General features: G+C 53.0%; 1 protein-coding gene across 1 annotated transcript in view; it reads right to left on the reverse strand.

Annotated features, from left to right (window-relative positions):
* KIRREL3 (kirre like nephrin family adhesion molecule 3) overlaps window positions 1–16,648 on the reverse strand; it is a 539,810-nt gene that overhangs the window by 39,802 nt on the left and 483,360 nt on the right. Inside the window, 1 exon segment of the mRNA XM_027580085.2 lies at window positions 3,476–3,633. Coding sequence (XP_027435886.2) covers window positions 3,476–3,633 — 158 coding nt within the window.

The raw sequence follows: 16,648 nt of genomic DNA on the forward strand, positions 1-16,648 counted from the left end.
CCATCTAGGAAAGGGGAGAGCAAGGTGCACCCTGGGGTCCGAGAGGATCAAGTGAGGGCCGGGCAGAGAGCCTGCCAGCCAGGCACTCTTCTCATTCGAGCCTTACAGCTATCCTTTGAGGCAGGCGCTGTTCTCGCTCCCACCGTATAGGTGGGGACACTGAGGCACCGCAAGGTTAGGTAGCTTGCTTGCTCACCTTCACAGAGCTGGAAGGGGGTGGAGCCTGGATTCGAAGTGAGGCTGCCCAGCTCCGGGGCCCATGGGCTTCACCAGCACCAGGTGACAAATACTGAGGGCTTCAGACCTCAGGGCTGTCTGGGCTGCCCCAGACGATCTTTTCTGTAGATGCTGGGCGCCTGGGTGCTGCTTGACTGTGTGTGCATTTGAATGCTCTGTTTCTGTCTCTGTTTCAGCTGCTCACATTCCGCCCCCCACCCCAAGCAGAGCTTGTGGGGGCAGCTCTGCCTTCGGGTCATCAGAAGTGCCACTGTAACTGGTCCTTGCAGTCCCGGGGAAGGAGCGGGGAGGCAGAGGGGCGGACTTGGTGGCCCCTAGAGCTGGTTCCACGTGAGCACTGCTGGGTCACCCACCCTTCTCTGGGTGCTCCACATCGTAGGTTTGTAGCTTGTTAGAGCTGGCAGGCACCTGCTCCGGACTGAGCTGTGTGCCCCCCGCCCCAAATTCATATGGTGAAGCCCGGACCCCCAGTGTGAGTATCTATGGTTATCGGGCCTTTAAGGAGGTGACTAAGGTTAAATGAGGTCATAAGCATGCTAAGGTGTCCTTATAAGTAGAGGAAGAGACACCAGAGATCTGTCTCTCTGCACACACAGAAGAAAGGCCATGTGGGGACACAGAGAGAAGCTGCCGTCTGCTAGGAAGAGAGATCTCACCAGGAACCAGGCCTACTGGCACCTTGATCTTGGCCTTCCAGCCTCCGGAACTGAGAGAAACAGATGTCTGTTGTTTAAGCCACTGGTCTGTAGTATTTTCTTACGGCAACTCAAGCCTACTCATACAGAGTGTCTGATCCAACTCCTTTGTTTTACAGAAGAGGAAACTGAGGCCCAAGGAATGACTTTCCTGAGGTTCACAGAGCAGGGTCTGGAACCCCAGCCCCTCGCGGCCTGGTGCTGCCACGCTGGTCGTCTCCCTGCAGGAGTGTGATCAGGGCTGGGGTCGGGGGGCGCGGTGCAGAGGGTTAGCGTGGCCTCCTGCCCTGGTCTGCTGTAGCACCATGCCAGGCTCTCGGAGGGGCCTTCTCCACATGGATGACGCAACGTACTGGGGCGAGGTGACCCCTGGACAAGGCGCAGCCGGGTGACTCTGAACTTTCTGTTCACCACATGGGGGTGTGTCCTCGGCAGGACATAAACCTTGGCAGGGGCCAGGCTGGCCGAACTTCAAGGAGGGACTGGACAGATGCCCAGCTGGGAAGGAGCACCCCTTGCCTGCCTTTTTATCCTCGTCTGGATGATATATTCCCTCTGCCAAATTTTTGTATTTCATAACACAACAGGGGTGGCTCCAGCCCCTATGTGAGTGAGTGAGGGATTTATTTCTCAGTGCTCCCCCCCCGCCCCAGTCCCCCACCGGGGTGAACTTGTACCGGATGGAAGGCATTTGTCCTGGGTTCTGGCACCAGACTCTGGGTGAGGGCCCAGAGGGGGGTGGGGCCTTGATCAGCAGCCCCGGGGCTGACTCCTTGGCCGGGTGTCAGCTTTGGACAGGAAGGACACACCCCCAGAGAAGCAGCATTCTGGCCTCATATCCTCCACTGGTGATGAAAGCCTTGCTTATCTTTTCAAGACCCAGGAAGAGGAGCTGGTGGTGGGGTGGGGGGCGGGTGGGGAACGGGTCACACATCTCCCCACTTTCTGAAGCCAAGGAGAGCCACAGGGAGAGGAGAGCTGGGGTGCTGGAGGCCTGGACCTCCAGTCTGAGCCTGGGCGTGCTGGTTGGCCCTGGGGCCGGACTCAACCTCTCAGCAGCTGCCCCTCCGTCTAAAGCTGCACTGGGAGGAATACAGGAAGGAACGTGGCCCTGGGCACCACGAGACTGTCGTTCGGGCCACTCACCAACTGAGAAGGGCAGTCACTTCTCTTTCAGGCCTTGGCTTTCTATCTGTAGATCAAGGGAACCAGACTGGCCATCCTCCATGGTCCTGTTCATCTTTAAAGACTCTGTGGTATATAAACGCTGTCTGGGACTCTATTTACAATTTCCTTGAGTGGAGTCTGGTGGGGGCGGCTTTAACATGTACCTGGGATTTTATTTTTCTTCAGGTAGGTTGAGGCCAGCAGATCAGGAGATGACTGCCATGAGGAAGGTCCTTTGTTACAGCTCCCTAGAGGAGGGGGAGCCCCGCTCCACATAGGGTCACAGGGTATGCATCTGGGTTGGTCGGGAGGCAGGGAAAACATGGTGCAAGCCTTTATCATGGTTCTTGTGGGAAAGAATGGACAAAGCAGGGTGAGCAGCTGAAAGGTTTTAGGATTGGGTGGTTTGAATAATTTGCACAAGCTCTAGGGTATAGGACTGATCTCCAGTTATCCAGTACCTGGCCCTGAGGATTTAGGGGTGGAGGCTAGCACCTAGCCCGCTAAAAGGAGGTGGTGAGGGTCTGGATGCAGGATTGTTTGCATACCAAAGGCATGTTCTCAGCATGTGGTTTGCTGTCTCTAGGAATTAGCTAAGCCTGGGAGTGGCAGTCCCTCCTCATTCACAAGGCTTTGAGATGTCAAAGCATCAAAAAATATAGAAAAATAAAATACAGAATATTTTATAGAAATAAAATATAGAAAATAAAAACCTAACTAATACAGGGGCCAGTTCAAGGCATTTCCGGCTCATGGCACCTTGGGTGAATTACAGAAAAACACCCTTGCAGGTAGGTATCTCAGGTGCAAGGCATGGTGAAGGATTATGGGCTGGACTTCCTGAGTCAGGCGTCTTGGACAGGGAAGAACCTAAACAGCCTTACCTGGTAGCCCTGGAAAGTTGGCCAGATTTAGCAAATAAAAATACCAGGACACTCAGTTAAATCTGAATTTCAGATACATAGTGGATAATTTTTTAGTCTAAGTATGGCACATAATTATGCCCCATGCAATATTTGGGATATACTTATATTGAAATTCAAATTTAACTGGGTGATTTTATCTAGCAACCCTAGGCCCTGGCCACTTCTGTCCTTGAGCCTCCACCTCCGACCTTACTCTATTCTTAGGGAGCCCCAGGAATTACCCCAGGAAAGAAGAGAGGAAGACAGAGTTACACAGTCATCGAGACAGAAAAGGTCAGATAAATAGAAACATAGGGCGAGAGGGAAAAAGTGACATGAAGCGAGAGAGAAAAAGACCCAGAAACGAAGAATGAGAGACAAAAAGCACACACAGAGAACAAGAAGGGCAGAGTTGGGGAAAGTGGGCTCTCCCCGCGCGGCTCCGCCCCTCCTCCTGCCCCCAGGCCTCACCTTGGAGTAGGTAGCCCCATTGATGACCTCTCCTTTCCGCAACCAGATGATGGAGGCCGCAGGCTTTGCGTTGTCCGCGTGGCAGGTGAGGTTGAGGGGGTCCCCGGCCCGCAGGCTGATTACAGGCCCCCCCAGGATGACCGGGTCATCAGGTGGCACTGCGGGAGTGGCAGGGGGGGAGAGGAGTAGAGAGGTCAGACTGAGGGCGCTGCTCCCCTCCGGCAAGGCTGGTGGGCTGGCCTGGGTGGATTTTATGGAGCCGATGACAAACAATAATTATCATACTTTAATAAAATGTATAATCCCCTTGTATTATAATAATAATAGCAGAAACAGCAATAATCCCTGACATACGCACTGCATGTTTATTTGCAGCCGATGTTCATGCCATCATCTCATCCGAGGCTCACGATGAGCCTGTGAGGGGACAGGGCAGGCATCATTAGCTCCGTTTCACAGATCAGATTGGGAAGCAAAGCTCCGCTGCCAAGATAGTATCTGTACTTTCTTTCTTTTTAACTTCTCTCTCTTTTTTTTTAAACAAGCACTGTCACATCTGTTGTCTGATTTAATCCTTACAACAGTCTTGCAAGGTAAACATTATTATTACCCCAGTTACGTAGCTCTGGAAATCGAGGCTCAGCAGGATTAAGTGACTTGCTCAAGGTCGCTGGGGAATGGGCGCCAGAGCCAGGGCCGCAAGCCAGGGCCTCTGACACCTGCAGCTCACCGCCAGTCCCCTGCCTTTGCAGGGGCAGGGGGCAGGGGGCAGGCAACCTTGCAAGGCTGAGACAGTGTTTCAGAGGGCTGTGCGACCCTTGGCACCTCCTAGGAACTTGGTTCTCCCAGAACGGCTCCAACTGCCTCATCTCAGAGTTAGGATGAATCTCTGCTGCCCACTTCTCCTGTGGCATTTCACAGAGGGGTGATCAGAGACTCGTGGCTCCTGAGAGATGGGGCATGCCAACGTGGGGAAGATGTCTCTGCAGCGGCTGCATCTCTCACCCAGCCCAGCACAGGGCCCAGTCCCTGGTGGACACTCCATAAACATTTGCCAAGTCCACTGGAGTCAACCCCTTTGATCCTCTTGACGACCCTGGGATGTAGGATGGGCACTTATGATGATAGATGACCATCACCTGGAGGAGAGGCCCAGAGAAGTTTAATGACTGGCCTAAGGTCACAGAGCCTTTTCTGATGTTCGTGCTTAGGGACACATGGGGGGGGGTGTCTCAGGCCTCTGCGGCTCCCGCCTCTCCTCCTTGGACAAACGGACAAACCGCAGAAGGGGAAGGGCTCCCTGGAGACCACTTGGGAAGTCCCTGGGCTTCTCCCCCCACCCCCTCCCCGGCCCCTCAGGGAGGGGCTGCGTCAGTCAGTTCTGAGGCTTGAAGAGGGCTGAGCTAGCTGCATGTTTGCTGAGCGAATGGATGAAGGGGAAATCAGGTGATGATGGGTTGGGGTCTTAACACAAAAGGCCTTCTTTGCCCAATTGCCAGAGAAAGTCCTTGCTTCCATCCAGGCCCCGTGCAAGCTTCTGCCCTGGGGGATCAGGGAAGACGGACAGACAGTGGTGCCAGGCTGGTCCTGGTCCAGCAGGCTGTGCCTTCCACCCTCTTCCCCCCAGGACCTCGTGCCCACAACCTGCCTGACTCCCTCCCCTTCCCAGGGCCTTCCCCTATCTGCCACTCTCCTAGTGCACCCAGGAGACTCCAGGAGGCTCTGGGGCCAGGTAAACACCCAAAGCAGCACCTCAGCTTGTGGCTGTGCCCGCTTCCTTCCTGGCCTGGAGGAGGCCTGGTTCAGAACTATAGCCCAGTGAGTGCCAACCCCCAAGTTTCTGTTTTCTGAGGAAAAACAAACCCTCGGGGTTTCCAAGATTCTATCAACAGCCCCAGAACTCCACCGGAGATCCTGGCCCAGAGAGGCAGTTGGCCTCATCCAACCCTGCCCAGCCTCCCCAGGGGGCTCTGGGCTCAGGCAGATGTTGGTTGTGGGCTGGATGATCAGGACAACCCCCCCACCCCCGCCCACCCCAAACTCCCTCATTAGTGCCAGAGGCCTCCTTGGTGCTGGTGTGGCCGGAGAGCAAAAGGGAGGCTAATGAGGGCTTTCCACAAATGGGGGGTGGGTGTGACAGTTGCTGATGAGGGGAATTTTAGCTCTATGCAATGCTGGGCCCCTTCCAGCAGGGAGGGCCGGGGCTGGGGCTCTTGCCCCCCTTTATTCTGTGGTGGCAGCTTTCTTTCCAGTAGGTGTCCAGGAGGGAGGCGCTCTGGCTGAGCCTGAGAGCCAGAGAAGTTGGAAAGAACCATTCGAAGCTCCAGGAATAGAAGAAACACCAGGCCATCCTTGTCTCCGGGACTCCCCAGTGAAGAGCCAGGGGCTGTGGTCTTGAGGAAAGTGCCCTAAATCAGAAGGTGAATTGGGGCAGGCTGTCCCTCCTCCTGGTTTTATTTCCCCAGGCACAAAATATGAAAGGACAACAGGAGATCTGGACAGTTCCTTCTGGCACTGACATTTCTTGGGTCCGAGACAGTGGTTTCCAACCTTGGCTGCATAGTACAAGACTCTGGGGGAGACCTTAAAAATCCCATTGGCAGGCCGCACCCTAACCAACTAAATTCCAATCTCCGGAGGTGGACCCCAAGCATCGGGAGGGTCCAGTGCGTGAGCGGGTTTGAGAACCAACTGTCCCTGGGCCTTTGCTCAGGCGCATAGCACACTGTGATCACAGCGTGCAGCTCGAGGAGGTCTTTCTAAAAACCAAATACAGTGAGGGGCCAAGTTTCCTGCTTGCGGTTCTAGTCCTGTGTTTTGGAAAATTGGATTAGAGGGAGCACGGGGGACGGGAGAGGAGAGTGGGACGCTGCTTCACGAGTACCCAGGCGCGCGTGCACGCTCACACACACAAACATCCATCCTCAGAATGGGTCCTGATTATATCTTCCTAAATAAGTGGTTATCATGCGGTTATTCATGTAGCTATGCATTATTGATTGGCCTTCGCCTCGCTGCACACCAGATGGGGTAGGAGGGGGTGCGGATGGGGCTGGGATGCGCAGGGTGGGAGTGGGTGAGGAGGGAGGATGTTTGGGGGCCAGGAGGCTGAATTGAAATCAACAGTCGCTCTTGGCAGCTGTAGCGCGGATGGAAGGGGGCAACTCATTACCTCTCCATTCAGACCGGGCCCAGAGCTGGGGCTGCTGGGTGTGGGGTGGCGGGGGGGGGGGAGGCGCCAGCCGCCGGAGCCCGGAGATGCATTATTCATACATCGCCCTCACAGGATTGGTTATTATCCTGAACCACTATAGAGTTTGGTCTCCTAATTTTTAATCACAGGGAAGGTGGAAGCGTTAGCCTTTTGTGATTAATCCGGAGATAAAAATAGTTGACTGTTTTGGTGTTGTGCTGGTTGTCAGTCAAGAGGAAATGCATTAACTGTTGGGTGACCGAGGCCCAAGGAAGCCCTGAGTGCACCCCAGGCAGAGCCGGGCCCCAGAGCCCGCCATCGGCCCGGGAGGCCACAACTCTGCCTCAGACGGGGGCCTGCTCCTCGGGCACTGCTTGCCGAAGGGACACGTGGTGCCGATTACTGCCCCACAATTGTGGGGGTGCTTGGTCCTCGCAGTTTGCTCGCCTGTCATGCAGGATTCCGGCGGGCAGCTGGGGGGCTGCCCTCCTGCTCTGCGCTGCAGACCCTGCCACGCGCGTGGGTGTGCAACTCGGGCACCCGTTTCTCCCTGCGTGGGAGGGGCCCTTGATGACTTTTCTCAGAGCTCTGCTGCCAAGGGCGAGGGGACTTGAGTGGCCAGCTGAGGTAGGGAGACTGAGTCGAGTTGCGCATTGACGGAGAAGGAAACTGAGGCCAGAGAGCACAAGCACTGCCTAGAGCTACCAGTAAGTGAGGGCAAAGAAAGATGGGGATGGGCTTGGGAGGCGTGTCCTGGCTCCATCAGGGAGGCAAAGCTTTCGTCCGTTTTATGTACTGAGGTTCTTTACACCCTCTTAGGAAATAAGAGATTCTGTGGGGAAAAGCTGATGTAACACCACCCAGCCCCACCCCTATCTCTAAGAACGGGTCCCATGATCAGAAGGCCTTGAGCTTCTGGACTAAAGCATACACTGGGGTGACCATCTGACTGTCCTTCCCACAGCACACGGGCTGGACAGAGGGCAGAGTGGAGCTGGGGTCGGAGGGTTTCTGCCCTATTCTGGAATTGCTCACTGGAAGGCTGCCCAGTGACTATACAGTGTCAAGTTCATTTGACTCAGTGGTCTTGGTTTGCTCGGTTGGCCAACCTTGCCAGAACAGGCTGGGAAAATTCCCTTGCCCGGGCAGCACTGTGGGCAGCACTTCCTCCAAAATCCAGCGGGTCACCTAAGTGGGTCCCTGGCCGGGCTTCTGGGGTTCCTCAGAGGGTCTGTCAGCCCAGAGGGCTGGTTTCCACAGAAGGCTGATGGGGCACATCAGCCGACAAAGGCCAGCAGCAGGGACGCGGAGGGTCGTGCTGCCTGGTGGCTGCTGGGAGAAGAGCAGGAGGTCAGTCAGGCCACCTTCCCTTCCCCAACAGCATGGCAGAGCACCTCACAGATGCTCCTCTCTGTTGCTTACACCTTCAGCCCTGGGCTGCCTCTTGACTGACTTCCCCCCACCCCTCACCCACCATGCCCTGCCCACCGCCTTTCTGTTTGCCGAACAAGCCAAGCTCACCCCCTGGCCCAGGCCTGGCCCTGGCTCTTCTCCGCCTGGAATCTCTATTCTGTAACCTTGTCCTGCTGGCTTCTTCCTGTCAAGGAGGGTGCAGCTGAAACATCATGTCCTCAGCGAGGCCTGGCCACCCTGTAGACCAGCCCCCCCGCCATTCCTCTCTGCGAGCTCCCCCCACTTCATTCTCTTTCTCACCGTGTTCATTTATTGTTTGTCTCCTCTTATTACAAAAGAGGCTTCCTGACCACAGAGAAAGACCTTGTCCGTCTTGGTCAATGCAGAATTTCCGTGTCTGGATCAGTGCCTGGTGTCTAGTAGGAGCTCAAACATTTGTTGAGTAAATAAACCGAAGATGGCTGGGTTGGGGGGGCTTCTGTCATGGGCACTGATGTCTGGGGTCAGCACTTTTTACTGTGTGTGTGTGTGTGTGTGTGTGTGTGCGCACGCGCGCGCGTGCGTGTGCGTGTGTGGTGGGGGTAGAGGTGGGGGTGGTGGATGAGTGAGTGTTGGGGGGTGGCAAAGATGGGGAGCCTGTTAGCCCTCCCTGGGACAGCAGTGCAGAAACTCTATGGTGTGACCCTGGGGGACTGGTTGCTTCCTGCCATTTCTGGAGAGGGCAGCCTGGGCTGGGAGGGCTTGGGGTGAGAGTGGGGGTGGTTCTTAGCCTGTTTTTGAGGTAGCACCATTGCTGCTGGTGGGAGAGGGAGCCCAGCTCAGTTCACAGGCTCACAGGCTGGTGAGAAGGCTGCCGGCTGAGCACGGTGACAGACCAGAGACACTTGGCAGACAGCAGGAAGAATTTGGCTGCTGACACTGCTCTTCCTTGTTTTTAGGTATCGGTGTTCAGCCCCAGGCCCCAGGGACCTGGCTGGGGTGCAGCGTGGGCTTAGTTCATGCTGGGAGTGCCAACGCTGACCCCACAGAGGGACGATCCCCCGGGCCTCCAGGCTGCCCATAACCAGCACTTCCCTGGCTCTAGCTTCAGGACTGTAGGCCAGCCAGCACTCAGCATTCCCTCCACCCCTCCCTTCTTCCCGACGGCCTTCATCCTTCCCTTCCTTCTGTTCAGCCTCCTTCCATGTCACCACCTGAGCGTGTAGTGGTTGAGGAATACCAAACATGGCCTGCCCTCTGGGAGCTGATGGGGAGACCTTTATGACTCAAAGCACGTGCCCAGGATGCACCTGCAGCATCCACATCACTGGGGAGCTTGCTTGGAAATGCAGACACTTGGGCTCTACCCCAGGACCATTCTGAATCAGAATCGGCATTGAAAAAAGACCCTGGATAATTTGTGCGCACATGAGTGTGAGGAGGACTGCTCTGGAGGGCTCCTAGAATACTTACAAACTGATGAGTGGTTTGAAGGAGAAGCTCATTGGACAATGAGAGCACACAGGGGGCCTTTGTCCCTTTGTTGGCACCCGGCTCCCTCCGCGATTTCCTGGGACTTAAGTCAGAGAGAGGGTGTACGCTGCTTGCTGGAAACTGGGATTAATGTCAGGGCTCAGCATGAACATGTTCTACAGCAGGTTGGTTCCTTTGCCCAGGGCATTTCTTGAACTTGGAATGCTGGAGTTCTTCTCTGGAATTCCCCATCTTCTCTGGGGTCACTCTGACCCAGCCTTCAAGACACTGCTAAGGGGTTGTCTGGTCCCTGAGGAATCTCCTGCTTTGTCTATGAGCCCATAGCATCCTGGGCATCCTTCTGTCTCAGTAGCTAACCTAGTCTATGGAAGAGATCTGCAGATGCTTGTCTCTCCCCTAGACTGCAACCTCACCCGTCCTGGATCCCTATCACCTGGCCTAGCACCTGCCTCACAAGGGATACCCCAGATATGTTTGCTGAGCTGAACCTGGCTTGAGTCCATTACTTTACAAGCTGCATGACGGCAGCCAAGTTACCTAATCTCACAACCCCCGTCCGCTTATCTGGAAAGTGGGGTAATAAAGATACCTGCAGGATGATTATGAAGGTTACTTTTATGATATGAAGAATGCAGAGAGCACTTTGTAAAGGCTTATGCAAATATTGGTTATTATGTCCAATTTTTTTTTTTTTTTAAAGATTTTATTTATTGAGAGAGAGAGAGAGCGAGAAACAGAGTACAAGCAGGGGGAGCTGCAGACAGAGGGAGAGGGAGAAGCAGGCTTCCCGCTGAGCAGGGAGCCTGATGCGGGGCTCGATCCCAGGACCCTGAGATCACGACCCGAGCTGAAGGCAGACGCTTAACGACTGAGCCACCCAGGCCCCCTATGTCCAATTTTTAAGAACAATATTTAGTTTGGGTGCCATGTGCAAGACACTGTGCCAAAGGCCCTTTTATCCTCATTACCCTTCGGAACAGGTACTATTGGGATCTCTATATTGTAGAGCAGGATACAGGTTCAGAGAGGGCAAATAACTTGGCTAAGGCCACACAGCAGATAAGTGATATGGTTGGAATTTAGATCCTGGTTTGTTTGACCCTATAACATTATCCACTAGAGTCAGCCTACAGACCTACCCGGGAAGCTGCGGTAACCCTTCAGAGCCCTTTCCACCAACCCTTCTGCCCTCATCACGGTCCTATATCCCCATGCTGATGCAGGACAGACTCTGCCTCTGCCTGTGGGCTCCCCTCCCCAGCCCAATTTCAGAGGGCTCTCGGAAGCATAGGCTTGGCTTGCAGTTGGTGCTTGAGAGGGGTCAGATATGGAGTGGATGAATGATTTTGCTGTTCTGATCCACTCACTGCTCACTTTTGTCATTGTGCCCTGTTGTCAGGTTCTGGGCTACGGGTAACCCCAGCCTCCCGTTTCCTCACTCCTGGTGATGCACCACCTCATGGCCAAAGCACAGAACCTCAGAATGTCGACACAGGACTGGGATGTGTGGGTGTTTGCAGGACTGCTTCTCAGTGCAAGTTCAACTTTCTTTTAGAAAATTTGTACTGAGCACCCACTAGGTGCTAGGCCCAGTGTGAAGCACTGGGGATTCAGAGCTCCTGCCCTAATGGAGAGCCAGACAGTAAATGTAAATGAATATGTAACATAATGTTGGGTTTTGATAGAATATAATGATGATGAGTACTAAGAAGAAAATGACACCAGGTGGGGAATAGCTAGATCATAAATTGGCCTCTGGGATTCTCTTCTGGATTTCTCCTGTCCTTCCTGGATGTTACTTTCTGTCTTTTTCCCACCCTTAATTGTTGGTCTTGCCAAGTGTTTGCTCTTGCCTGGCCCGTGCCATTCTACGCACTGTCTATGGAGAAGCACATCACTGTGTACAGACAAATTGCCCAAATGCATGGTCCCCACTCTGGGGAATGGCACCACCATTTAATTAGCGAAGCCAGAAATCTGCAAGTCTTTCTGGATTCTACTCTCCTTCATCCTGCATTGCTAACCGTCCTGCTGAATTCTCTGAAATACCTTTCACATCTGTTTCTCCCTTTCCATTCCCCACAGTCTTCCTGGGTCAGGCCCTCAGCATTTCTTGCTTGGATTATAATACCTAACCTCTCTCCCCATGCTCTACATCATCCCCAGAGTGATCTTTATAAATGTTTGGTCATCCACCCCATTCGCCCATCTATTCACTTGCCATTTGCTGAATATCTAGCATTCCTTTGTTTAAAATCACTCAAAGAGGGGCGTCTAGGTGCCTCAGTCGGTTAAGGGTCTGCCTTCAGCTCAGGTCATGATCCCAGGGTCCTGGGATCGAGCCCTGAGTCGGGTTCTCGTCTCATTGGGGTCCCTGCTTCTCCCTCTCCCTCTGCTGCTCCCCCTGCTTGTGCTCTCTCTCTTTGTCAGATAAATAAATAAAAATCTAAAAAACACAAAACAAAACAATACACATTCAAAGGTCCCCTACTGCCAACTGGACAAAGTTTGAACTTCTTGGCTCCTGCCCACCTCTCCAGCCTCATTTTCCACCCCTTTTTAACTCAAATTCCTCTTGTGGATAAGAATGACCTGCAATTCTTGGAATAAGTCACTCTTCCCCAATTGTCCCTCTGCCTTTGTTTGGCTAACTTGAAGGTCAAGCAGTTTGGGTTCAAATCCTGGGTCCCTTATTTTTTATTTTTATTTTTTAAAGATTTTATTTATTTAATTGACAGAGAGAGAGAGACACAGCGAGAGAGGGAACACAAGAAGGGGGAGTGGGAGAGGGAGAAGCAGGCTTCCCGCTGAGCAGGGAGCCCAATGCGGGGCTCGATCCCAGGACCCTGGGACCATGACCTGAGCCGAAGGCAGACGCTTAACGACTGAGCCACCCAGGCACCCCTGGGTCCCTTATTTATTAGCCTGTGGTCCTGGGCAAGTTGCTTAGTCTCTCTGGGCTTCAGTTTCCTCATCTGTAAAATAGGGAATATCATAAAACCAGATTCGCTGTGTAGTTGCCAGGATCAAAGTGCGTGTGGCATAGTACTTTATAAACCGTCCAACGTTGTATGGATGGGATACATTATTGGTTCTCCAAGCAGACGGGGCTCATTCCCTTGAAAGATGATGGGCAGAGTGCTTGGGGCTTAGAAGTCTGGTGCTCTGTCTCCTTGGGAAAGTAGAGGTCACCAAGCTCTGGGTGAGGACCCTGAGGCCCCCCACAGGGTGATCCCATGCTGCTCTGCCCGGCTTGGCTTCTCCTCCCTCCTGCCCCCCCCACATTCTGTGGCCATGAAGGTGAAGCCACTACTGCTAAGTGGTTACCAAGGCATGGATGAGCCCAGCTGACCCCATGTGGTGCAGAGATGAGCCATCTCAGCTGAGCTCATCCACACTGCTGACTCACTAAATCCTGAAGTTTGGGGTGGTTGGTTGCAGAGAGGAAGCTAACTGATATAACTCAGTTAGTGACTGTCTGGCTTGCTCCTACAAGACTGTCCAAATTAGACCTTGCCTTTCCAGCCACTTCTCTCATGCTTTAGTTGGACTGGTCCATTCACCTCTCTATGACATGCTTTTGCTTGTGAAGCTCCCACTGGAAGGAAATGTCCCTACTCTTAAGTCTTAAATGGCTGTAATTCCAACCTCCCTCCAATCAGCTCAAAGGCTACCTTTGCCTTGTTAACTCTTGGTCATTCTCGAAGGCTCGGGTTATTGTCATTTCCTTTAAGAAGTCCCCTCCTGACTTCCTAGGGCCATATGCCACCTCCATGAGCCATGGCTGTTGGCTGCCCCAATAGCTGTGAGGTCCTTAAGGGCAGTCCTTATTAGGTTCTTTTTTCCATCCCTGGGTTTAGTATCCAGCCCACAGTGAGAACTCGGTCAATACTTGTTCACTGGTGGGACATCTGGGTGACTAGGCAGTTAAGAGTCTGCCTTTGGCCCAGGTCATTATCTCAGGGTCCTGGTATCGAGCCCCACATCAGACTCTCTGGTCAGCCGGGAGTCTGCTTCTCCCTCTGCCTCTTCCCCTGCTTAGGCTTGCTGTCTCTCTCTCTCTCACTCTCTCAAATAAATAAATAAAATATTAAAAAAAATACTTATTGACTGGTGCCTTGCCTGACCTGGCTGTGTCGGAAGCAAATTTCCCCCTTCCCACTAGCACCGAGCTTGTACCTTTTACGCTGGCGCTCACCACAGTCTGCATTACATTTATCTGTGGACCTGTTTCAGGCTCCCTACCACTCCAGAGTAGGAGTCTTGACACCTTGTGCATTTTCCCTACCACCTAACACATAACCTTAGACACCATAATAAGAAAACAATAAAAATAATGGGTAATAGCTGATGCTGATTGATATAGGGCTTACAATCCTTCCAGAACTTACAATACTTCTAGAACTCTTCTGGTAATTTAGATGTAATCATTCAAGCCTCACAACAACCCTGCATAAGGTAGATACAATGATGCATATTTTAGAAATGTGCAAACTGAGGCATGAGCTCCTCTCAGAGGTCCCCTGACTCCAGTGACCTGCAAAGGCTCAGGACACTGGGAAGCCCATGTCTCCCTTGGGGCTCCGGATGGGCAGGGGATAAGAAGGGAGACAGAGTGCTTGGCTGGGCTCCTGGCTCCCAGGTCTTGGCTGCATGACTGGGGGCAAACCGCTTAATTCTCTTTGCAAGCTATTGTCTATGTCATAGATATTATAGTATCTGTTTCATTGGGCCATCGTGCTGCTTAAATGAGTTAATACAAGTGCCTTGTTTCAAAGCTGGGCATGGTGTTAAGAACACAGTACTGCTATCTATAGCTCATGATATTGTCCTTGTTCAGTAAGGACGTCCACATGGAAACAGAGAGAGAATACTGCACAGGAAAGAGCTTGTTTCAATCCCTTGTTCTGTACTTGCTCTGTGCCCCTGGCCTCAGCCTCCCTAGATGTCATGGTCAGCACCTTGCCCCCTGGCGAAAGCACAGTGATGAGGAGGCGGTTAGAGGCCAAGAGGCCCACGGAGACGGATGGGCTGGGCAGGGGACCGTCTAGCAGGCAGGGACTACCGTGATGGGGTAAGGCCGGGGGAGACAGATGCTGGCTGGGGCCGAGTCAAACCAAGTCACGTGTTTCCCCCTCAAATTAGGAAGGGTAAGCCTTCTGTTGATTTCAAATTAAACCCTGCAAGAAGGTCTGAGCCATCTCATTAGTGAGGGGCTATTTGCAAGGAGACGGATGTTTCATTAATACTGAGCAGAAAAATAAGTCCCAGGGTGTAATAAGAACAGAGGGAGAAAAGGCTGGTGGGGAGGGGGAGGGCAGCACACAGCAGGCTCCGTGCAGAGAGGCGTGTGTGTGTGTGTGTGTGTGTTTGTGCGCGTCTATGACGGTGTGTGAGCGTGTGTGTGCATGTCCACAGGACTGCCTGGCACTGGGTGATGGTGGCTGCTGTGTGACCGGTGAGTGAACAGCCAGCATGACAGGCGTGAGGTAGCCCCTGTGGTGGGTAGAAGCCACCAGGGAAAGGGCGCCCCATGAGAGCAGCTGCACAGGGAACAGTGTGCAGTCGGGGAGTGCATCATAGGATCGTTGGGCACAGGCAGGGGTAGGAGGGGAAGGCAAGCCAAGGGTGTGGGTATCTTCCTTGGGCCACCTGGGATGTGGGTCGTCCTGCCACGGAAGGGACTTGCTCCTTCCCCAGCTCACAGGGCAAGGTGAGTCCCCCTTCTCCACGTGTTTGCAGGAAACACAGGTGTGTGGCTGCCTCCCCGGGTCTGGCAAAGTTCTCCACTAGTTCTGACCTTGACTTGATGTTGGGGTTCACCTGCTCACCATGGCTGGGTCTGGGGGAGAAACCTATCATGGCCGCATGGGCTGCCATTTCCATGGTTTAAACCTCACAGCAGCCTCATGCTGTGGGGCCTTGAGTATCCTTATTGTACAGATGGGAAAACCGAGGCACAGAGGCCAATTCACTTGGCACCAGTTATGCCACACACAAGTGGGGGAACCAGGAATCTGGCTCAGGCCCCTGAGAGTCCAGTGGCCCACTCCTAAGCTTAGTGCTGTGTGGCTGCTTGTGGATGAGCACTCTCTCTTTGTCTTCTGTCCCCTTCCTAGCTCCAAGGCAGCCATCCTGACCCAGCAAAAGGCTGGTGGGACTCAGGAGTGTCCAAGTTGGTCCCATAAATAGAAAGCAGAACTGATAACGGTTGGTTTTGCTATGGACTTCCATCTGGCAAATCAACCTTCTCGAGGGGCTGTGTGGCTTTCACTAAGGAGGGAAATGAGGCCGCGAGGAAAACTCCCTTACCAGGGCCTGGAGCCTCAGAAGTAATTACAGAAATAGAGGGGCGCTGGAGAAAGGGTCATCTCATTAAGGGATTTACAGAATCAACAGAAGAAATTCCAATGATTGGCTTTTAAAATGAGAGATTCGGAATGCCGCTTTGGCATGATGAAAACGTGCCTGGTGTTCCATGTCACCGTTGGTTGGGTCAGCCAGGGGAAGGCTGGGGGAGGAGACGAGAAGTGACAGGGACAGAGAAGTCCAGGGAGGGGGACAAATAGGGACAGACAGGCAAAGGGCAAAAGAGACAGAACCAAGACGTGCAAGCCACCTGCTCAGGAAAGAGATGAAAGCGAGGAGAGAAAATACGCTGTCCCTTGCCACTGAGGCCGGTGCAACCAGATGGCAGTGTGCCAAGCAAGGAGAAAAGCAAAGTGCTTTCTCTAGGTCTCTTGTCACAAAAATTCATTCCAGGGCATCCCAGGAAACCACAAAATATACCTTTCAACTTTATGCAAATTTACCAAATCCGCTATTTGCCAGAATCCTAAGAGGAAAAAAGTCAAAGTCTTTTTTTCTGATCTGAGCCTGTTTTGAAAAAGCACAAGCCTCTAAATCTGAAAAAGGGCAACGCTTTTAGAATTCATTATAAAAAGATGTTTTAATGCTCAACTATAGTTTAGCACTATGGATGTTTTTGAAATCTCCTATCTTCCTCGTTTTTTCAGAGAGAGAGACACCACGTTTCTCCTCTGAAGTTGGTGAGCATTGCATTTCATTTTCTATAGAGGGGGTACATTTTATGG

This window comes from Zalophus californianus, chromosome 11 (genome assembly GCF_009762305.2).
Source record: "Zalophus californianus isolate mZalCal1 chromosome 11, mZalCal1.pri.v2, whole genome shotgun sequence".
Taxonomy (NCBI): Eukaryota; Metazoa; Chordata; class Mammalia; order Carnivora; family Otariidae; genus Zalophus; species Zalophus californianus.